This window comes from Pituophis catenifer, unplaced genomic scaffold, assembly GCF_029215685.1.
Source record: "Pituophis catenifer annectens isolate HBS135680 unplaced genomic scaffold, rPitCat1.0.hap2 SCAF_1, whole genome shotgun sequence".
In the NCBI taxonomy this organism is placed as follows: domain Eukaryota; kingdom Metazoa; phylum Chordata; class Lepidosauria; order Squamata; family Colubridae; genus Pituophis; species Pituophis catenifer.
The window spans coordinates 42,384,649-42,408,340 of NW_027256881.1; the positions used below are offsets into that span (position 1 = coordinate 42,384,649).

The 23,692-nt window shown below is 34.8% G+C and overlaps 1 protein-coding gene across 1 annotated transcript in view; it reads left to right on the forward strand.

Moving 5' to 3' along the window:
* LRPPRC (leucine rich pentatricopeptide repeat containing) overlaps window positions 1–23,692 on the forward strand; it is a 96,886-nt gene that overhangs the window by 47,879 nt on the left and 25,315 nt on the right. Inside the window, exons 23-28 of the mRNA XM_070932364.1 lie at window positions 8,843–8,967; window positions 9,362–9,468; window positions 14,030–14,098; window positions 17,350–17,440; window positions 20,502–20,644; window positions 20,763–20,877. Of these exons, the coding sequence (XP_070788465.1) occupies window positions 8,843–8,967; window positions 9,362–9,468; window positions 14,030–14,098; window positions 17,350–17,440; window positions 20,502–20,644; window positions 20,763–20,877 (650 nt within the window). The remainder of the gene's footprint in view (window positions 1–8,842; window positions 8,968–9,361; window positions 9,469–14,029; window positions 14,099–17,349; window positions 17,441–20,501; window positions 20,645–20,762; window positions 20,878–23,692) is intronic.

Here is a 23,692-nt window from a genome sequence, read left to right on the forward strand (position 1 = left end):
TATACTGTTCCTTACCTGATTATTTCTTAGACAGTCCCCATTGTCTCCAAAGGTCTTTCCCATATAACTTTGCAATAATTTGGTTTATCACAGAGACATGGCAAAACTTTTAAAATGTGTTATTCAAGCTTAACACAAGCTTATTAGATCACCTTCTGACCAGATGTTTAAAAAGTCCTACTTTCTCTTCCTATATTTTCTGGAACAAGGTTGATGATATCCAAACAGGTTTGTGGCAGTCCTGTGATAGCTCCCTTTTAGCAAAAGTGGGGTGGGTGGATTTGGAGCCAGAAATAACATTTTTATTCAGTCAGAACATCTGACACTCAGCATTATTTTGCTATTTAAATATATTTCTAAACTGTCATTCTTTTACAAATGATAGATAACATTTTTATTTTATTTAGCATTCACAAAAAATTGTGAACTTTCTTACTGCTTTTCCCCCCTTTGACTGGATATATTTATAGTATTTTTTCTGAGCTCTTACAATAATTTTTATCAAAGCTAATAAGCCCATAAGGTTTCTTGACATGATGATGCTACTTAGGGAACATACAGGTAGCCTCCAACCTATGACCACTCATTCAGTGACTGTTTGAAGTCACTGTTTGAAGCACTGAATGAAGGGGCTCAAAGTTACTTCCTTTGCAGTGGCCCCACAGTAATGTGATCAGAGTTTGGTCACACACGTATGACCACAGGGGCACCGCAGTTCCCCAATATGTCTCTGTCTGTCCTTTTAGCCTTCTGCCATTGTGTGCTCTGCCACCCAAGAGGATCTACCATCCTGCACCTGCCACCCCTTGGCTACTTTATACTCCCCCCCCTTTTTTTTTTCCCAGCACAAATCCAGTCCCAGCCCTGTGCAGGAACTCTTTGCAAAGAGTTGTTTTGATGTATTGCAGCTCAGGGCCCTGCTTTAGTCTTTTTTCCCACTCACGGTGCAACATCAGACCCAGCCCAGCTGAAGAGCACAGCACAAAGGGGCACTTTGGTGCACTGCTGCTGGGATTGTAAAAAGCAGCCCCCTAGCCATAGTGCAACACAAAGCCCAGCCCTGCCCCATCAGCTAGGCTGAGTGTTGTTGTGGCCTGCCGGCGGCCAGCAGAGCTGGCAGCAGAACAGACAGTGAGGAGGTTGGGGTGGGACTTGGGCCAGTCCTGGGGGTTGGGGAAAGCTTTGCGTCGGAGGCAGAGAGGGAGCTAGACAGCAGGGCTTTTGCAGGAAACAGTTCGTTCATTCCGTGACTGAGAGACTCTGTGCCAAGTTTTACCTTGTACTGTGTTTGGAAACAAGTTACATGGCAGCTTGCCAAGCGAGATAAGGTGTATTGATAAATACTTCTCTGAAAGACTGTTTGGATAGGCCTTGCTGACTGAATGAAAGTAATTCATAGGCGTGTAAATAAAAGAGGTTTTGCTGGGACCAAGACTCTGCTTCTTGCTTTTTAAGAGAGCCTAGGTCAGAATAGGTATGTGCCTCATCCATAGTGGCAGCAAGAAGATGGCAAAAATGGATTGGGGCACCAGAAAGCAGAACGGCAGGTGTCTCAGAATATAGGGTGATCAGTGAGCTAGGGTGGCTGCTACTTCCTGGTGAATGGCAAGAAACCTGGAGCCACAGAGTGCAAGGTCATCAAAAGGACAGAGATGGAGGAAGGGGAGATAGACAGGTAGGAGAAGTTGGAGGCACCTTACTTTGCCAAAAGAAGGTTGGGAGGGACCGTCCTGGAATGCCTAGGATTGGCTAACAGCTGGTAAAATTTGCTTAATGACGGCAAATGGGATTGCTGGAATTGAGGTTGCTAAGTGATGCAGTCACATGATATTTCACTTTACAACCCCATTTCTTAGCAACCAAAAGTTTTGTCCTAATTGTGCTTGTAACTCAAAGACTACATGTATAAAGCCAATCTGAAAGTAAAATTCTATTTCCCGCTTCAATCATGGGAGTGATCCAAACCAGGCAGTGATATTGTGAATAAGATGTCATTGTGATGCTAAATAGCCAGTCAGATTTGGCTACATGACAGTAACACTGAAGGCAAATGAAACCAATTGAGAGAGAAGGCAGTATAAATGCATCAATGAACTGCTCTGTAGACATTGACAAAATGGTATGGGTATATGTGTTTCAGTAGAGAAAATAGTCTTGAAATGACATTACTAATTTCAGTTCAGCTTTTCTTATGGAACATTTTCTATGACTGGGAGACTACAGCTGTCTCCCAGTCATAGTTAAATTATTTTGGCCACTCCAGTAAGTTATGGAATAATTTATGCTTGAACAATGCCTGTAGCAGTTTCTTTTTGAAACAGATTTGAACTGAGAATAAGAAATTGATTAATAATCCTGGCCTAAACTTTCTAGTATTATTTTTAAAGTAATTCCTCCACCCCTCCAAACTACTGATTTATGGAGAAATCTATACATACACCACCCTTATCAGCTTATGTTACATTTATTTCAAATGTTTGCATTATTTATGGATTGTTTTCTTCTCATCAACACAATTTAAAAAAAGTGAACGAAGGGTTTGTCTTCTCTTACTCCATTATTGCAATTAAGAATTTTACATCCTTAGTGCCAAAGGACAAAAGTGGTTCATTTGCCCTAGGAGAACAGAACAGTGATAAGATGATTTTTCGTCAAGGATCATTGGGTCGTAATTAAGTTACATTCATTGCTATTACTTTTTGAAGGCTGATTGGTAAATGACAGGCTTCATGCATTTAGTACGGACAGTGTTCGCTGGGGCTTTTTTTCTCCCTCTGTCAGAAAATCCTGTTGAGCCTGATAATGTAAATGTGGCATTTTATTCTGAACAAAAGAGTAGGGAAATGAGCTATCTTGTCTAATCATTCAGTTGTTTAACACTGACTTCCAGTTTAGACTCAATTGGCTGGAAAGCACTTGACATGTGAAGTTAGTGCTGTTCGGAATTCATGTTTGAGTAAATTTTAAAGTAAGTGACAGCTAAATTGTACCTAGGGAAATTACAAAGCCTTCAACACAGTTAATTTTTTGGGGAGGATTAGTTGTAATTGCAACATGAGTCTCCTTGAAGATTCCTCCTTAAAGCTGATGAACAAGGGGGAGGGGGGACGTTTAGCTCTTTTAAGAGCCCTGTTCTCTTAACAGAATAATTTTTTAAAGCTGATTGTACCTTCTTGAATTGATTTCCTTCCATACGAACTTCTGCTTTAGATTTGCAGAAGGGTTTGTTTTTATCATTCTGTTTTTTTTCCCCCAGAGTCCTTTTTCCCCCTCTTTTCCTTCCTTTCTCTCTAGTGATTTCTGGTTTGAGAGCATTCCAATTAGTAAAACCCTTAGGTAAATTGCCACTTCACTAATATGCTATGCAGAACATTAAAACACTTTATTCCAATTAAAATCAATATTTAACTTCTTAATTTTTTTTATCAAGCAAGCTCCTTGGTTTGTACATATATGCTTACTATGAAGCTGAAAGAGTGACAATATTTTAGTATTAATATTCGTTATAAATTAAAACTAGAAGAGGTTAAAAAAAAGAATTATGCATGTAGCTGTAATTCACGAATAAATGGTTTCTAATTTGTACAGATAATTTTTAATGTTGTGATTTTTGAAAATGTTTACAATTAAATGAATTAATTTCATAATTATATTATTTCCTGTTAAGATTCAGCCAGGTGAGTTGAAAAATAACATTTGCTTAATCACAAGTTAATTCAATTTTCAATTAAGTGTATGAATGAGAGATTAATTCCTAATCAAATAGAGCATATGTAGACTGCATGTTTATTTAGGCAGAATATCATATTGTAGAATAGAGCTCTCAAAACAGTTATGACACTGTACTGCTGGGACTGAAATATATAAACTGGCAGGTATGAAAGTAACAATGAAACAGCTTTGTTTAAAAATGCAGCAGTATATCTGAATAGCAAAATGTTCCGACTTTTGCATAAACAATATTACGAACAGTTGTAAGATTATAGTCATGGAACAAAATGTTCAAGTAATTTGATCTGTATTAAAATTTCACCATTGGAAAATCTATGGTGCTAGGAAGAGCTATACTAAATCAGATCTAACAATTGTGTAATCTGGCATTCTCTTCAGAAAGGTTAGCCACCTATAAGTGGAAATCCCATACTTAAGAAGAACAATAAAAGTTCAGTAACATCCTCCCATTTAAGTTACCTAGCAGTTAGTATAAAAAAGCTGTCACACCTAGTAATGGCTCAAGAAATAAAATTTAGTGAAGATTACGGAAAAATAGAAACTAATAATGAATGACCTATTGCAACAAGGAAGTTTGTGAAGCCATAGAATAGGCTAAAAGAGGGAAAGTGCCTGGAACAATGGATTTCTAGCTTCTTTCAGGAATAATTGCTACAATTTTTTTTTTTCAAAAATGAACTCTTTTATTGAATGGAAAGATATGAGGTAGCTGAATTGAAATATACTAATAAAACATTACAGTAGTCCTCACTTAACGGCCGTAATTGGGATCAGAATCTCAATTACTGAAGAAGTTAAAAGAGACATCACATGACTGCCTTGTTCAACAGCTGCAATCTTTACACACTCAAGTTGTTAAGCAGTTTCGCAGATCGAGTCCCAGCTAAGGAGTATGAGTTGCTTCAACTTTTACTAAAGAGAGATTGAGAGATAATAGAAATATATTTTGGAATACTTAGAACAGCATAAGAAAAACAAGCTTCACTGATCTTTCTAAATGCAGAAAAGGCCTCTGCCAATTTGAACTAGACTTTCTTGTTTAAAATTTTGGAAGATACAGACTTTGGTGAGAATTTTATTAAATCGGCAAAATCAATTTATACTTCACAGAAAGCAGATAAATATAAACAGAATTGACATACATTTGTGAAATACAGATGAGGTTGATATTATTCATATTATTATTCATATTAGTTCTGGAAGTATTGAACAGAACAATAAGACAAGGCAAAAGAATTGCTAGAGCGGATTAAAAAAGAAAAGTATAAATTATGGGCAATATTTGGTGAAAATCTGGAAAGTCCTTTGGAAGAAATAGAAATATTAATTTAAAAATTAAACACTTTTAGTGTGCTATCTCGATTTAAAATTAATAATGAGAAAATGAAGATATTAATAAAAACATGGCTGGAAGAGCAAAAATTCTTAAAAATGGTTTTAAGATGGAGACAAAAGTAAAATATTTGGTTGACTAATATGAATTGTATATCAGAACAATTAAAACATGAAGTTACAAATATGCTAAGATTGGGAAAAGTACAGCTGACATTGTTAGGTTAAATTTTTATGATTAAAATGGTGGTGTTTTTCTTTAAACTAGCTATTTTTATAAGAAAAAATGTACCATTTTAATAATGGCAGAATGAAATGTCTCAAGAAAACAACCAAAGCTGGGAGATCACCAAGGGATTCTAAAGATTAAATTTATTTTTTTTGCAAGATACAAAGAGATAAGGAGGAGTAGGACTGCCTGATTGGAAATTGTATTTTGCAACCTGCAGCTTGGTTTGGTTGAATAAGTGGATGCAGCTAAGAAATAAGAGAATCTTAGAACTTGAAGAGTTCTAACCTGAAGTTTGGATCTCTATAGTACATTAAAGTTAAAGTTAATATAAGTTTTAAAAATTGCTATATTAAATTGCCAAATTGAGCATATGGAATAGATATAAATCCAAATGTACCTAAAATATCTGTATGGATCTCAGCACCAGAAGAATTTTAAAGAAAAGAAACAGTAGTGTAAGAGAAATGGTTAACATATAAAGAGCTGTACATGGCTCTGGAGAATATAAGATGAAATCAAGAGAATTTGACTACAGAGAGGTTTAGTTTTCAGTAGTTTTCATATGCAGAATTAAAAGAAACACTTAAAATAGATAACTGAAAGAGAATGATAAAATAGAATAAGGACTTTACACATAATATATTGCTTGAACAATGGGAAAATGGGAAAGAATTGAAATTTACACTACGCTGTTATTTAAAAGAGGTGCTTGATAAAATAGTGTATCAGAAAAATTGTCTAGAGTGTATAAAGGTACTGCAATTTTAAATATGTGTAAACATGAAGGGTCATTTTATCATGCCAGGTGAACTTGCAAAAAATCCAGAAAATTTTGGGTTCAAATACAATGATACAAAGAGTTTTAAGATGAATATTCAATTGAAACCATAACTTTTCTTGTTTGGAATAATGGATAGACAATTAGAAAAGAGTTATGGAAGACTATGTTTCTATACCCACAATGGAGGAATAGATGGTAAAGATGACAATTAGCAGATGTGTCAAAATTGACTTGCATAATGAGAGAAGGACAATAACTACATTTATCAGTGATTAAAAATGAACTTGTGGTTTATGTGTTTGATCTTTAGAAAGGGTAAACTATGGAAAGAAGGAAGTTATGCTGTAACTTTGGAAAAAGAGGGCAAAATATATTTATAACCACTTTTAAGAATATCTGAAGCCTTTTTTCTTTTCTTTGCATTCATTTCACTTGTTACTTTTTTGTTTACTTCCCTTTTTCTGTCAAAATTCGTATTTTTTTCTTTTCCAATTCTCTTTTATAAAAATTATATATAAAAAAGCTCAGAGGGGTAGTTGATTTGACAAGTCTGGTTTTGAAAGGTGTTCTTTAAAAAGGCAGTTGCATAACAGTAGAGCACGACTTTGGTTGAGGCTGGGTTCTTACAGTTCTATTTAATTTTTGCAGTGGCTTATTAAAAATCCTGGCTTGGGCTCAGAGTGATTCAGTGAACATACCTCATTGTGAATAACTGATTGCTGCTACTGTGTTTTTTTTTTAAAAAAAGAACCAAATTACCAGTTCTCTCATATTGAGAAGTTTCTGATGTTGCATCAGGTTCTGTAAGGGTATTTTCTCGGCAGCTCTTGCTTGGGGAAATCTGGACATTGGTGGGTAAGAAAGTTTCTTAGCATGCATAGCATTTTAATTCCAGAGCTTTCTGCTGTAGGTGTGATTAATTTTGTAAATGTGGTTGGAGAACTCTCATTTGGCAATCATGGAACTGAATATCAAGATGTCATTCTAGTACTCTCCAGATGTTAAGTCAAGATGACAGTTTAAAAATCTAACTTTTATAGGTGCATACATTCCCATTACTCTTCTAAGTATTAGTTTTAACCCTTTTACCTCATTTCTTAGTTTACAAACATAGGCTAGATTTCTTCAGAACTCTATATTCGAATACTGTGTACATTAGTAATGTATCTGGTTGGTGGGCATTCCAATTATTCGTTTATTGATAACTTTGATATAAACAATGAATTTAATACTGTGGGAAAGCAGCTGAGATTAATACTATTGCTCTTTCCAGAGTCACTGTCAAAAGCTGAAATAAATAAGAGAAAACTTGAACATATAAAATTGTACCCTAAAGAAAATCGGGGGGAAGAGTTTCCAAGCTGTTTCTATGTGTATTAACTGAACTTTTATCCAGAGCAGAAGAAAACACTGATTATATTAAGCTTTATATCCATGTGTGGTAGCTACCATAGCATTTCTTTTGTATGACAGTAATCTAGTTTGTATCATCCTCTTGCAGTTTTGAAATTAACCTGCAATTTAGTCTTCACCCCAAATGACAATAATTCAAATGACTCTGTGGGGTGCCAGAAGATGTTCTGTAAACAGGGCTCAGTAAAAGGGGATAAGGTAAAGATCCAACAAGCCAGGCTATTTACAATTTTATCCGGACTGGAGTAATATCATTATGTTGCCTACATTTGTAATTAATAATTAAATTTGCATCAATCGTTAGAAAATTGTAGCAACCTTTTAAAAACAATAATTCATGGGAAGAGTTTAAATGAATAATTTTCTTTCAAAAATTTTGCCTCTGAAGTTATGTAACAATCTTGTTTCATAAATATGACATGCTGAATTTTCAATCTCAACATTTTCTGTATAATTATCTAATACAACAAATATCAGTAATTAACTGTTAGAAGTTAGTTTTGAAGATGTGTCTAACATGTCTATTAATTTTCACTAAAATTTTGAATTAATCTGCTAAATATATGACCACACTACCACCATCATACGCTTACTAACGAATGGAATTCTAAACTAGACCAATGATGTTTTTATGATGGGCACATACATATTAGGATTCATAGCTATGTCAGCTCATTATATTATGCTGCTTAGTTAAGAGCCTGATAGTACAGTGGACTAAAGCACTGTTATTAACATCTGCTGCTTGCAATTACTGCAAGTTCAAATCTCACCAGGCTCAAGGTTGACTCAGCCTTCCATCCTTTCAAAGGTAGGTAAAATGAGGACCCAGATTGTGGGGGCAATAAGATGACTTTGTATAAATATACAAAAGTAGGAAGGCTATTGCGTAACGCATTGTAAGCCGTCCTGAGTCTCCGGAGAAGGGCGGCATATAAATTAAAGCAAAAAAATAAAAAGATTCAGATTCATAGTTACTAATTGAATGTTAATATTTTTGTATGGTAGAACTACCAGATTATATTTCTTTAGTATATTAATTGGTTAAAATGCTTAAGTTATCTTTTAAATTTATAATTTGTAAATGAATGAATAAAATTAAGTTGTAATTAGTTAACTGCACTATATGAATGACCAGAATTGTAAAATAGGTGCATTACAGGAGATAGAATGAGAAAAAAAAGAAAGAAAATTTTGTAATATGTTTGCATTTTTAAATATTTTAAATATTTTTTAAATATTTAAATTTTTTAAATATTACTCTATGAATTACATTGTGATATTCAAATTATTATTTTAAGGTGTTTTATTTTTTTTCTTCCTACAAAATCTTTTGCTGGATTTTCTTTAAGGGATGACTTATTAACAGCGGTGGAAGTGTTATTTGATTGCTATAGGAAGTATGGTGGGCTGCCTAGACTTCATGAAATCTTATGTGGATTAATAGAGAAGGGAGACACCGAAACAGTGAAGAAAGGTTAGTCGCTTCTGTTTTCTCCTGTTGTTTCAGGGTGCAATTTTTTTTTTTTCAAATAAACTGTTGGAAAGGTTTGTTCAAATAAGGAGGTTCAAATAATATTCTATAATAATAGGACACAGTATTTTTAAACAAGTTATCATAGCTGTGCTACATGTTACATAGCTTTTCTTTGTTGTAAAATAATTGATATATGTAATTTTGAATTGGATGGTGACCATTTAGACATAGCTTAATTTTGTGATTTTCTAGAGATGATTGTTTTATTTCACCAATATAAGAGATTTGTAAATGACATTGAACAAAAAATTACAACTGACCATATAACTTACTTTATTTCTTTAATGTTCCTTGTTAACATTAGCCTAATGGGTCTTTTAAATAAATCTTACAGTTTTTGACTTTCTCACCGAAGAGAAAAAACAGATGGGAATGATGTTTGATCTCTTCTTTGCCTTTCTGGCAACTGGCAAATACAAAGAAGCCAAGAAGATCATTGAGGTGAGAGTATATCTAAAGTAGCCTAATCTCTTATAGCTATTTAGTGTTAATTGGAATATATTTAAACTTTTTAGCCATTAATTAGTGTTGTTGTAATTAACATTAAATAGAGCTCAAATCTAATCACATATGAGTGGTAGAAAGCCAAGGGAGATCTTGGGCAGGTTTTTAAAATATGTATAATTATGTTTAGAAATGAAATAATCTCCTGTATATTCAAATTGTTTTTTTTTTTAATTTTGTCAAATTTCCTATTAAATATCCACATAATATTTGCATATAAATCTTATATTGTGAAGCAAATTAAACCAGCATTCCTGGGTGTAAAGTTGCTAATCCTCTTTTCTAACAAATTCTTTGTTGTTTAAAGCACTGGAATTTAATTTGTTGCAGACTATACTTAGATTTATTTGTAATGCTTGTCTAAGAGTTAATCAGCCAAACAGCAGTGTCTGCTGTAGCCTGATCTTTCATTTAGCACTTCTTTTTCTCTTACTATAGTAAGAAGCTTATAGAGAGTGGAAGGTGTGAGGGACTGAATTTGGAGTTACTGTCTCTGCATTTGGGAAAAGTAGATGTAGCCAAGGGAGAAACATTTCCCACTTCTGTCAAGCCTTCACTTACAACTTTATCCAGAAGCCTCCAAGCAGATATGGCAGATCCCTTTGATAATTGAGCCAACCCTGGCATTTTTGAGAACATGCCGATGTCCACAGGCAGTCTCATCCCACCTGGGCCCTTAGCTTAAAAAAGCAAATACTAAGAGTGTGAAAAGGGGTGTAGGAAGAAACATGATAAGCAAAGGCAATTGTTCACCTTGTCAACTTTAAGATTTGTGGACTTCAATTCCCTAGTCAGCATAGTCTAATCTTAAAGTTGCCAAGGTTGAACATCCCTGAGCAAAGGCATACAGGCAAAGGTGACATTTAGGTAGTAGCTGCTACAGTATGACAAGCAGGCAAAGGGACTATCATTTTACTCCCAGGCCCACAAGCTATAATGAATAGCATGTCCCTGGTTTGTGCAACCATAGTAGCAACCAAAAAAGGAGCAATCACATTGAAACAGCACCTCATTCCTATTAGCACAAGAACTTTGGGGGGTGGGGCAGTTTTATGCTACTTTATAGACTTTGAGGCTTTCATTTGAATTGAGTATTTAAAAGACTGAGAATAAAGTTGTCTTGAGTATGAAAGACATATTTAGGTGATGGCAACCCTTTGCAAGTTCTAGAAGGATGGAGGTGACCCAGAGCAATATCCTGTTGGGGAAAGTGTATATTGAAGTAAAACATTGGATAGAGTTTTGCTATGCTGTGATAATGTGTCCAGATCTATGTAGAACTAGTATATTTATCTAGTTTTCATTGAAATTTTACTTCTTGAAATGGGCCAAATCAATTGCATTTCTCCTTGCCTCCAACTCAATATTCATTTACTACTTGCACATTAGTGAGAGCATAGGTGAGACATTAATCTTTGGAAAATGTGAAATTTAATGTTGCTTCAAACAGGAAAAAACCTCCAAGGAATATTTTTAATTATAATGTGGTTTGTAAATAATTGCACAGAAAGAACTCATGAATTTATCTAAATTAATGTTAATTTTACCCAGCTACACTATCTGATTGACAAGTTTAGTTTTGAATTGTCAAAAAAGTTACAAATTAAAGGATTGATGAAAATTTAATCTATCTTTTAAGATAGGTAAGGGGATTATTTCCCTTCTCTCAATTTATGATAGGGACAAAATGAAAGGTCATTTTTCCTGGGTTTTAAAATTTTACTTCTCTAACCTTGATAGTTATATATTATTTTGATTAACAGTTGCTAAGAAGCAGCAATGAAATATATACTTGCCCTCATATCAGGGGTGGGTTCTACTTACCTTTACTACCGGTTCGCAATGGGATCACGAAGACATCTCTGTGGTCATGTTGCCAGCATGACTAAATGTCAAAGGCGCACAGAACACTGTTACCTTCCCACTGAAGGTGGTCCCTATTTTTCTACTGGCATTTTTTATATGCTTTTGAACTGCTAGGTTGGCAGAAGTTGGGACAAGTAACGGGAGGTCACCCCGTTACGCGGCACTAGGGATTCGAACCGTTGAACTGCTGACCTTTCAATCAACAAGCTCAGTGTCTGAGCCACCGTGTCATATAAATATAATAAACAAATAAACAGATGACATGCCAGTGAATATGTTGCTCTTTCGATAAAATAATTAAAATGCTTATTCTCCCTTTTTGTCAGTTTCTCTTATAAAATATACAACAGCAATAAAGTAGATGCTCCCTTAGTAATTATAAAAGCATCTATAGGTAGGTTGGCAGAGATTAACACAATAGCAGAGACGTAAATGTGACATAATACAGAAAAATATACTTTTGACCCATTAGAAAATAAATGTCTGAAAATTGCAACAAATGACTAAAAAGTAAAACTATAGGTGAGAAGGAAACGCTATACAATTATATTTAGCTTTATAATTTCTATTGGAGTGATTAACAACTTTAAAAACACAAAATTTATTAAAATGGAATACATAATTATAATCCACAATAAAGTATAGTTAAATGTTAAATTGAAATGTTAAACTCATTTTTGACAATGCAGTAGGATGGTTAGAGATAAACTGCCAATACAGACTACTGTGGCAGTCCAAGAGATTTAGTTAATCTGACCTAGATGTTCTTTTAATAATTGAGAACACGGTATATGTGAAAACACTTCTCCATTTCAAAATGAAATGCAAGAACATCCATAGTATAAATTCAGTGATTGGTGCAGAATAATTTCTTAAGAGAAAAGGATTTGCTACATACACTTTTTCAGCTTTTAAAGCTGTTTAGATAATTGGCATTTGGAGCATAAGTAATATTGAAAGTTGGAGGTGAAAGCTGAATCTGATTTTTGCCATATCACAAAGGGGATTATCTGCAATTTCAAGTGATACAGTACTGTATAATGTCGATGGGCATAGTGTGTAAAATATTAATTTTATAGTTCTTGCTTGGTTATTTTGTCTTGTATATTCTCACCAAATTGATTCAGTATGAAATAAAAGTGATGATTGAACAAGCTCTTTTTCTTATACTGCTTGCAAGTATAAAGTGAACTATAAAATAATATGTAAAGATTTTTTGTTGATTGTATTTGTCTGATAATCATATTTTATTCTCTTTTGAATATATGAGAAGAAAATTATCTTTCCAAAATTTTACTGTTTCAGTGTTACTATGGCATTGTTTTAGAAGTTTGGCTACTTACATTATTCAGTTTTTTACCTATTGGATGTTAAATATCATACACAAATAATATTACTCAGTAGAATAGGAATTTAGCAGTAACATAGATGGGTTTACAGAGTATTCTGAAGCAGTTGGCTGCAGAATATTCCTCATGCTTACAGAGTCCCTTGGGAGTTGGGCGGCATAGAAATGCGATAAATTAAATTAAATTAATTAAATTAATTAAATTAAATTAAATTAAATTAAATTAAATTAAATTATTAAATTAAATTAAATTATTAAATTAAATTAAATTAAATTAAATTAAATTAAATTAAATTAAATTAAATTAAATTAAATTAAATTAAATTAAATAATTAATTAAATTAAATTATTAAATTAAATTAAATTAAATTAAATTAAATTAAATGCACCCAGTAATAACATGGGCTACTGGCTAGTAGGGTACTAAAGGAAATCTGTTTTTGAAAAATACATATTTCTGCTATAATAAGAATAGGATGGTTACTTAAACCTATATATCTTTTCATTGTCAGTGATTATTGTGAAGTGACTGTCAGGAAGGCAATTGTGCAGGAAAAAAAGTTTGGAGTTGCATTGGAGAATTCTAGATGCCTGACTTGCATTGTCAAAATACAATATTTTTATTTTATTTATTTATATCCCTCCTTTATTATATACTCCCTATACCCAAATCTCCTTTTTATATCCAGTGAATCAGAGGCATCTGCCTGAGCCACTTCCAAATATTACCTTGTTTCCCAAGACTTAAAAAATGTTTCAGCCCACTTTGTCTATATAGGTAATCCTCAATTTATGACCACAATTCAGCCGAAAATTTCTGTTGCTAAGCAAGACAGTTATAAAGTGAGTTTTGTGTTCTAACAAATTACCTTATTTTAAGTGAATCTTATCGATAAATAGGTGTATACAAAATTAAAGTCTGTAACAGCAATTAAAGTAATCAGCATCAGTAAACTAAGACATAAACAATAGGTACAAAAAGTCTATTCTTCAAGACAGAATGTCTTTCGAGCACTTGAAAGTATAGTATTTATATGTATATTCTACCTTGGAATGTCATGTTAAAAACATAATTCTATTGATACCATAAACTTTATTCTAAAAAATAAATTTTGTTTTTGCTATTTTAGGATAAGTAAGAATTTTTTACTATAGAACTCAGTGGGGGTTCAATTGGCATTTGCCTTTTAGGGAACCAAATTACAAATTCAGGTTAATAATTTGTTTTGAAGAAGTTATCCTTAGAAAACAAGTACTTACTGATTTTGAAATCTTCTTTTACAGACACCTGGCCTAAGAGCAAAATCAGAAAGAATGGAATGGTTTGCAAACAAATGTATTGCAAATAATAATGTATGTATACTATTAATTTTGGTTCGTGTATATTATTGATTCAGTAGAATTCTATCACATTACTATCAAATCATTCGTATCCAAGGACAAATAGATTGCTTTCTGCAGTGATCTCTGAATAGTATTTAATCCAGTTTACAGATGGCAGTATTATAATTGCTCTGTATTATACAGTATTATAATGTGTGGAGAATTCTGGGAGTTGAGGTCCACACGTCTTAAAGTTGCCAGGATTGAGAGATGTTGCTATAGATAATCTTTAATCTTTATTTCCCCCCATTCTTCTCATCCTTTTCATGAATTGTGACTGTTTCTGGTCAATAGCTAGTTCAGAATAATGAAATTGGAGAAAGAAATTTAGACCAGCATGTCTAATTTCCTGCTGAGTGCAAGAATCCCATAGAAGTTTAAGTTTAACTTTACTTTATTGTCATTGCACCCCTTACAACGACATTAAATGCCATCTTCAGTGTACATCATACATAAGAAAACTATAAAAAAAAAACCAACATATTTTTCACATTCTACACAATTGAATTGAAAACTCTGATACTGCATTAATATTGCACTGTACAGTAGAATTTAACATAGTTACTGCTCTGGGATAGAAGCTGTTTTTCAACCCATTTGTCCTTGTTTTTATTGTCCTGTACCATCTGCCAGATGGCAATAGTTCAGAAAAAGGGTGCTTTGGATGAGATGGATCTTAGTTTTGAACTTTCCTAAGGCAGCAGGGGCTATAAAGCTCTTCCAAGGAGGAGAAAGGGCAACCAATGATCCTCTGGGGCAATGATGTTAACCTTCTGGAGCGCTGACCTATCTGCCACTGTGCAATTAGCAAACCATACACAGGTGCAGTAAGTTAAGATATTCTCTATAGTGCAGCAATAGAAGGTCACCAGCAGTTTTTAATTCAGTTGTTTCCTGAGAAATCTCAAGTAGTATAATCTCTGCTGGGCCCTTTTGACCAGTGCTGCAATGTCAGCGCCCCAGGTCAGGTCCTCTTTTATGATAACACCCATAAACTTAAAACTGGCCACTTGCTCCACTCAGTCTCCATTGATAGTTGTTGCATCTGCAATGCTTAATGTGGAATGGTCAAGTACTTGCAGGATAAATAGAAACACCACCTAAATTATCTATATCTTGAATTTAGTTGCAAAATTATTAAGTCCTTAGGCAGCATCATTTGTTCCAATATGATTAACAAGAAGGATAACACTATCAGTGTACATGATAAGATACTGATATTTTTTGGTCACATCCCTGATCCTTGTTTCTAGCAGTCAGGACACTTCAAAAGCCAGTCAGTCCTGTCAGTATATGCTTATTTCAGTTCCTTGCAATAGTTAATCACCAGCTACCATGACTTTTCTCTTGGTCTTCAAGTTGCATCCATTGTGTCCTTTAAGGATCTGCCATCTTGTTCTTTTATGCATTGTTTCTTTTTCTTCTTTTGAGCACTCAGAACTTTATTCACCTGTAAATCTGAAAACTATTTATGAATTCCAGTAGTGCTTACTATTTTCTGGGTTTCTTCCCAGTAGGTGTTATGCTCTTCTATTGCTATCCAATTAGACTTCCAGTTAGACTTGTGTTATTGATAGAGAAATACTTTCGCAGTTAGTTTTTGTTAGAAGTGCTTCTCAAAAAATTTCATTCTTGTTAGCTGAAGCTCCATTTTTTTCCCTTCAATGTTTCTCAAATATTCATATGTTATTTTCAGGCAGGAAAATAAACATGCTAGAAACATTGTCACCATTATAGGTTTTCTCTATTCATTTTCATTTGTTTAATTTTTTCCATTTTTTCCCTCTTCTGTTCAATCATGTTTGATTCTCAGAGACTGTATGGACAAGTCCCTACAGTTTTCTTGGCAAGATTTTCCAGAAGTGTGGTTTGTATTTTTTCTTTCCGATAGCTGAAAGAATGTGACTAGTGTAAGTTCATCCAGCAAGCTTTATACCTAAAGTGGGAGTAGAACTCACTTTTTTCCAGTTTCTAGCATGATGCCTGAACCACTACACCAAACTGGCTCTTTTCATCTTTATGGGAACTACTGATAATAGAACTTGTATTCTTCCTATTCTCCTGTCAGGCTTTCATTTTAATCAAATACAAATTCTTGCCTTAAGAGAAAATGTGCTGGGACTATCACTTAAACTCCCCAGAAAAACTTGTTACCTCATTTGGAGAAACTCGAATCTGGAGATTGGCTGGAATAAACCTAGAATAAATCCTCTTGCAATTGTTGCTTATTTTGCAGGAAGCAATCATTCAATAATTCTTGCTGAGTAATTAGAAGCTCTTGATATTGGACTATCGAGAGGTTATAATAGGATAATTATCCTTTCATCCCCAAAGCTCAATGGACAGTCCTTCAGGACATACAACTACTCTGATCACTCTCCTCTCTTTCCATTTTTGCAAAAACCTGTTAGTTCATACAGTTAATGACCTATTAGTATCCCTGCTGCAAAACCCCAGCCAAAGAGAACACACTTATCTCCCTTTATCCTTTTGGAGAGTTTACATGATTCAGTTTTTGGGAAGCAGCTTGCTTCTCCTTTCTTCCTTCAAATTCTTTGCCCCTGGTTGATTCCTCTGATAGATAACAAGAATAGCCACAAGTGATGCCTCTTGTATCTTTCAAAAAAGCCCAATAAAGTGCTTTTTCTTATACCTCACAATGTGTAGAAGTGAGGAAAAAATGGGCACTATAGGCTGTGTGAACTATAGTACTGATAGGTTTAAGAACTCAAACATTATGCTATCCATATTTTTAAAAAGTGCTATCAACAAGGCGAATAGCTTTCCAGATAAACCTACATATATATTTAGACATTGAAGAGGTTGCTGGCATGTTAGACCAAAAGGCAAATGAAAGTGGTTTCATACTAAAAGAGAATATTTGAGGGGCAAATATATGAATACTATTAATGCAAATATATGGAAATTGCTGTGTTAGATATATTTATGTAATAAGATGTTTGAAATATCTGTACATGTTTTGAATATTTTTATAGTTCTTTTTGTTTACACATATTCTAAGAATTCATAGATTATGAAAATTATTACTAAATCATTGGTCCATGTTTTGAAAATATGTGATTCATTCAATGTTACTTTCCTATTAATCAGGCCTTCACACCTTTGTCAACATAGATCATATGGAAAGTTGTATAATTGCCCAATGTAAACAGAAAAAAATATGAATATTATAATATATATATTCTATTTTTATTTTAAAGGGTGAGAGCCTGGAAGCCATGGTAACACTGACTCAAAACCTCTTTGATTGTGATAGAGATAAGATGTATTATTCTCTGTTATTATTATGCCGTAAGTAAAGTGACCAGTTTTATTTTGTTTCATAGGCTAGACTTATCTGTCGTAATTGCTAAGAATTCCCCAAAAAGCTAATGCAACTGTGTAGTAGCATGAAAAAATAGATATGTATCCTTACAATCAGCTAATTAAAAATAAAATGTAGAAACTACCAAGGAGGTTAGGTGCATAAAACTTCCATATACCAGACAAGACTAAATATTAATGTCATCCAATATTGCATGTTCTGAAAGGTTTCAAATCTCAGGAATAAGTATTTCCTACCAGTTCTTAACTGGAAAAGACACCCCCCACCACCCCCAGATTCTGTTGCAGGTTCTGGTTTAAATATCTTGGCATAACACTACTTTTCCTTCTTGCTGACCAATGCTCATATATTCTATTTAAAAAAAACACCACAAGAAAAATTATGTGGCATTTTTGCATTCAATTCAACAACTTGTCCATGGGTGAAATATTCAGTATGTTTGGGCTGCATTCCAATTTACCAGTTGGTTTCTTTCTTTCAGTTCTAAAGTATTAACTTGAATAGGGAAACATTCTACAGTTGGCTTACTTTGGTTGAATGATAATTGAAGGTTTTTGTAAACTACCTATTTTCTTCTGCATAGGTGGTATTTATCTCTTGAGGAGTTTTTTAAAGAAAGTTGCCATTTCCCATCATTCTGTAGTACTAAACCATGTTTCAGAAATTCAAGAAGTGTCTGTGTAATTTCTCCCTTTACTTTGAACTGTCTTGTTTTGCTGTCTGCAAAAGAATTTGAAAAAATGTTCCTCTTTGCTTTGTACATAATTGCTTTCAATAGAAGATAGCCAAATACACTTGCATTCTTCCAAGCCTTTCATAATTTTACCATTACGTAGGCAACTTGTTAAGCTTTAGAGGAAAATGCTATAAAATTGAGAGCCTCATAGCACGTTCAACTCAGGGAGATTTAAATTTGGCAGACATGTTAAATAGCTGAAATTATTATTTTGAAAAAAAATCAGAAGTTCATATGTATTTGTACTATCAAACAGCTTTACAGCTTATATATATATGCTTTTAAGAATGTGTATGTTACTGTTCAAAGTTGGAGCAGTATAGCCTCACATTGGAAATTCTATTAAAACTAGGGGTAGTCACAAAGGTGAAAATGTGTTCTGGTTAAAACCCAAAGCAAATTATTTTTTTAGAAGTTCTACTGAACCTTTTCAGAGAAGCTATAGTTTAGCCGAAACAGAACCCTGAACATTTTGGCTGTTTGGGTGATTTAGACAAAACAAATTCCAGAAGATTTGACAGGACATGTAAGGCAAGGCTGAGACATATCACCCCCATCCCCACTTCACATTAGAATAGTGGCATATCCAACCCCCCCCCCCCCAACACACACACTTCCTTCTTTGTTTTCCCTTGGCTGCTTCTGCCACCTTGGAGTGGTATGTATCCCACCTGCATCTTCTCTCAGTCTTCATGAAACAGCAAATGTCCAGTCATCTGCAACAAAACAACCCCATTTCATTCAGTGTCTGGACCAAATCATCAAAATCAGCTGTTCCATACATGGGCCAATTTATGCATCCCCCCCGAAAATTTTGAGTGGCCTGCATTTTGGATCACAAAATTGACTGGGGAACTCAGAAATTGACTAGTGGCCATGGTGTCTGCTAATTGGCTCCCAGGTCACAGGAAAAATGGCCCAGAAAATATTTATATTTTATTTTTTAAAAACAATTTTCCAAAGTAAATTGTGGAATGGCGAGGGATGGAAAAAGTTTGAACCTTTGGATGTCTGTTATTGTACTGATACAGATTGATACCTTTACCCATTACTTCAATGTCAGATGGGAAAAGCTTCTTATTAGAACTTAAATATGAATGCTGAAAGCTTTTCTTCCATTGCCAGGACTCTCTCCTGTTTGCATAGGTCAGTTACCCTTGTAAATCGACACAAAATGGAAGGAAGCATGATGAATCTATCTTTAGAATGCAAAGGACTATCTGCTTTTTTGCTGCAGCAGATTAACCCACTTCTCCCTCCACAGCTCTGCTTTAGATGGTTTACTATTGGCTTACTATTCAGCAGAAAATAAGCAAAAAGGGGTCAGAATTTCAGTTTAAATAAAGAAACATAGCATTGGGCTTCAAAGCATATTTCCCCCCCAGTAAGAGGTTGTTCTCTTCTTCCCAATTGGAATTTCCTCCCTTATACTGACAATATGCCTATCAGGGAGAAATATAAATTTTATGAAAAACTTCTCCAGTCAGCAAAAATAAAAGGCACAAACAATTTCTCTATTCAAATGAAAAGAACAGTTTTTTTCTTAGAAGATAATATTAACGTGTCCCTTAATGCTTTATATTTGGTAATTAATTATAATCCTTCGTCATAGAAATGAAAGAAAATAGATCCAGGAGCATCCTTGTCTGCCAACTGTATTTAGGATTTATGCTGGTAGTTTAAGAAGGGTATTTTATATACTTAGTGTTGTATGAATAATAATAATAATAAAAAGAACAAAACAACCGTATTTCTTTTGTGATCCTAGAGGAGGAACACATCCCTTTGCAGGAGTGAGTACATAAAAGTACAAACAAACTTATCAATTATGACACTTTGTTAAACTTTGCTTAAGCACTTATTCAACATCAACAACAATTGTTTTGTTTCCACTCATAGAAGGATCTTTTGGATCCAGCAAAGAGCTTAAATTAATTTAACAAAACAGCATCTCCAAATGATATAACCAGAACAGAATATTAATGAAGTTTCACTTAATACAACATGATCTGACTTTTAATTCTTACTGTTATGGATAGTCAAATTTCCAAAGTAAATATAAATAGAGTTGAAACAAGTTTTTGAAATAAAATCTTCCTTCCCTTGGTAAACAGCGGTGTTCCCATTATTGTTTCATAAAATGTGAAGCAGTAAGGAAAAAAAGTACTTTTTATTTTAGCTTACTAGTTTTAATGGAGATTTTGCTAAAATATTTGAAACTTGTGGCAATATGTTAAAATACATTTATCAACAGTACATATGTGTAATTGTTTTCTCTTTTCTTCTTTCAGGGAAAAATAATGATTTGGAAAAGGCTGAATCTGTTTGGACTAAAATGCAGGAAGAAAACATTGTTCCCCGTTCAAGAACTTTGCATTTGCTAGGACATATTTTTAAAGCTAATAATCAGAAAATTCCATTTACTGTACCTGAGGTAAATTAGATTCAGTGTTTTATGATGAAATAGCTACATTAGAATAATTATTTTTAATTAGATAATAAGTGGGTATTATGTATTTAGAAAAATAAAGACACATTTGTTTCTTTTTAAGAATTGGTATGAAAGCGATGATGATTCTGCAGCTGTTGGCTTGTCACCACTTCCTCAGCAAATATATCAAGTTAATGAAAAAATAGACCAATTTTGTAAAAATGGTAACCCCAAAGGTAAATCAGTTTTGGCTTCTTAAATCCTTGTTGAAGATATTAACTTTTTCTGTATAGTCACAGTTGATGTTCTATGAACATACAATGTAACTGCAACTGAAAACTTTAGTGCCAGAATATTTACATATATGTGTTACCTGAATCTACTGTACCACATTTTTATAAGACTTGATTACTGTTCTAATTTTGTTTCTATTTTGATTACAAAATCTGACAAGATACCAGTATCTTGTTACAGTATACTGAGATGATAGTATATTAAGATGGGAAAAATGCCACCCCAGAACAAGAGCATAACAGGATAGAAATACTCTAGAATAGAGATTGTGAGGCTATAGTTTCTCTTGCTATATCTGTCTTTTCTGGAGTCTGTTTCCTGTAGACAAAACAGTTAATTCATTGCCCCTAAGCATAAGGAATTTGGAAGGGATATGAGTTAATTGGCCATGATGGATCTTTTCTGGGCAGACATTACCCCAAATAGCCTAGAATTTTGAGCTAGATGAATGCCATCTACTATGGCCACCAGAGGGCAGTTATGGCTGAAGAACTGGTACAGAGATTCTGTCTGCTTTGGGCCCATTCAAGAATCGAAAATTGTTTGGAGAAGCCCTAGAGATTTAAGAAAAGAAAAACTATATCCCTATCCAACAAAAGTTATGAAAGTAAGGATAGTAGGACTTCAAGTTATTTCTGTCATTCCTTTAGTTCTTACAATTCTAGTTCCTACTATTCAAAACATGCTGGGAGAAGAGAGACTTCTGAACAAGCCCCAGCAGCTCCAGCAAGAGTGAACATTGTTTTTCCCCACCCAGCAAAGAGGAGGACCAAAAATGGGTGCCTTAGCCTTAGTTACCTGAATTTGAAAGGTCTTTAGAATCACATGACAATCTACATATATTCATTATCATGGGAAAGAATCCATTCCTTCTCTCTCCAACGGATATTTTAATTGATTTTAAATTGGGTTTGTTTTAAATTGCGGCCAAAAATATTTAATTATTTTAAACTGCTTTTAAATTTTGTATGTCCTGTTTTTATTTTGGCTGTTCACTGCCCTGAGTCCTATTGGAGAAGGGCGGTATACAAATTGAAACAAATAAATAAAATAAATAAATAAATAAATATACTTCCCTTTACAGGTGGATGAAATCTTGTATGAAACAAGAGTATGAGCTATTTATTGAGTTGTCACATAATCATGATCTCCTTTATTAAATACCACCAACTTAACCTATCCACTTTAGCCAGAGATATACAGAGAGTGCTGCACAAAGTAGTTCCTATACCAGTGATGGCTAACCTTTTTCCCATTGTGTGCCAAAAGCGAGAGTTGCGCAGGGGAGTCGCACACGTGCCCATGCCCATAATGCAGTGTGCCATGCGCATGCGCCCCCCTGTGGTCCCCCCGCTTTTGGCACATGATGGCACAGTGGGCCTTGTAGGCCCGTTTTTCGCCCTTTCCAGGCTGTTTCCCAACTTCTGGTGGGCCCGGAAGATCCAAAAATCAGCTGGCCAGTGCGCACATACATTCCGGAGCTGAGCTAGGGCAACATTTGTGTGTCCACTGATATGGCTCCGCATGCCACTTGTGCGCGCCCACACCCGTAATGCAATGTGCCTTACGTATGCGCACGCGCCCCCCTGTGGTCCTCCCCGCTTTTGGCACATGATGGCACAGTAGGCCCAGTTTTTGCCATCCCGAGGCTCCAGAGACTCTTGGAGCCTGGGGACAGCAAAAACAGCCTTGCCCCCCCACCCCCACCCCCACCCGGAGGCCCTCTGGAAGCTGGAAACGGCCCATTTCCCAACTTCCGGTCCCAGTCCGTTTCCGGTCTCCCGAGGGCCTCTGGGGGTGGGAAAGGCCGTTTTTGCCCTCCCCAGCCTCCTAGAAAGGCTTTGGAGCCTGGAGAGAGCAAAAAACAGGCCTTCCAGTCCCACCAGAAGTCGGCAAATGGGGCGTTTATGGCCTCCAGATGGCCTCCAGGAGGTGGGGAAGGCCGTTTTCACCCTCCCCAGGCTCCCAGAAAGCCTCTGGAGGCCAGAAACAGCATGTTTCCTGACTTCTGGTGGGCCTGGAAAGCTTGAAAATCAGCTGGCCAGCGTGCACATGCGTATCCACTGATATGGCACGTGTGCCATAGGTTCGCCATCACGGTCCTATACAATTAAGCTCCTTTAATAAAAGATAAGCCCTCACAAACAGTTTGTTTGTTCCACTATAAAATGATTTGACTCTGTTGTAGGAAAGCAATATGTTGGTCTTATCATGAAAGATCATTTTCTGCAATGGAGACAGAATAGCCAGCTACCCTTCAGCTACCTTCATTGAGTATCAAGAGGGAGAGAAATGTCTCAGGGCCTATCTATACCTGCAGCCAATTTAACATAGTTTAGTCACATATATTTATTCCTAATTTCTAAAGTGTTCTTTGGAAGGAGGAATGCTTGGAGTGGAATTGGCATATTAGACCCATTTCCTCTTACTCAGTATAATTGGCTAGGCTTTTTTTTTTAATACTAGAGTAATTATGTTGTTGCTAATGAGATATTAAGTATCCACACCTGGAATACTGTATCCAGTTTTGGTCACACTACATTACAAAAAAGATGTTGAGACTTTGGAAAAAGTGCAAAGAAGAGCAACTAAGATGATTAAAGGCCTGGAGACTAAAACATATGAAGACCAGTTGCAGGATTTGGTGTGGCTAATCTATTGAAAAGAAGGACTGTGGGGGGAGGGGGGACACACATGATAGTAGTATTCCAGTATTTGAAAGTCTATGGAGATTCTCAGTCATCAAGATCATGATTG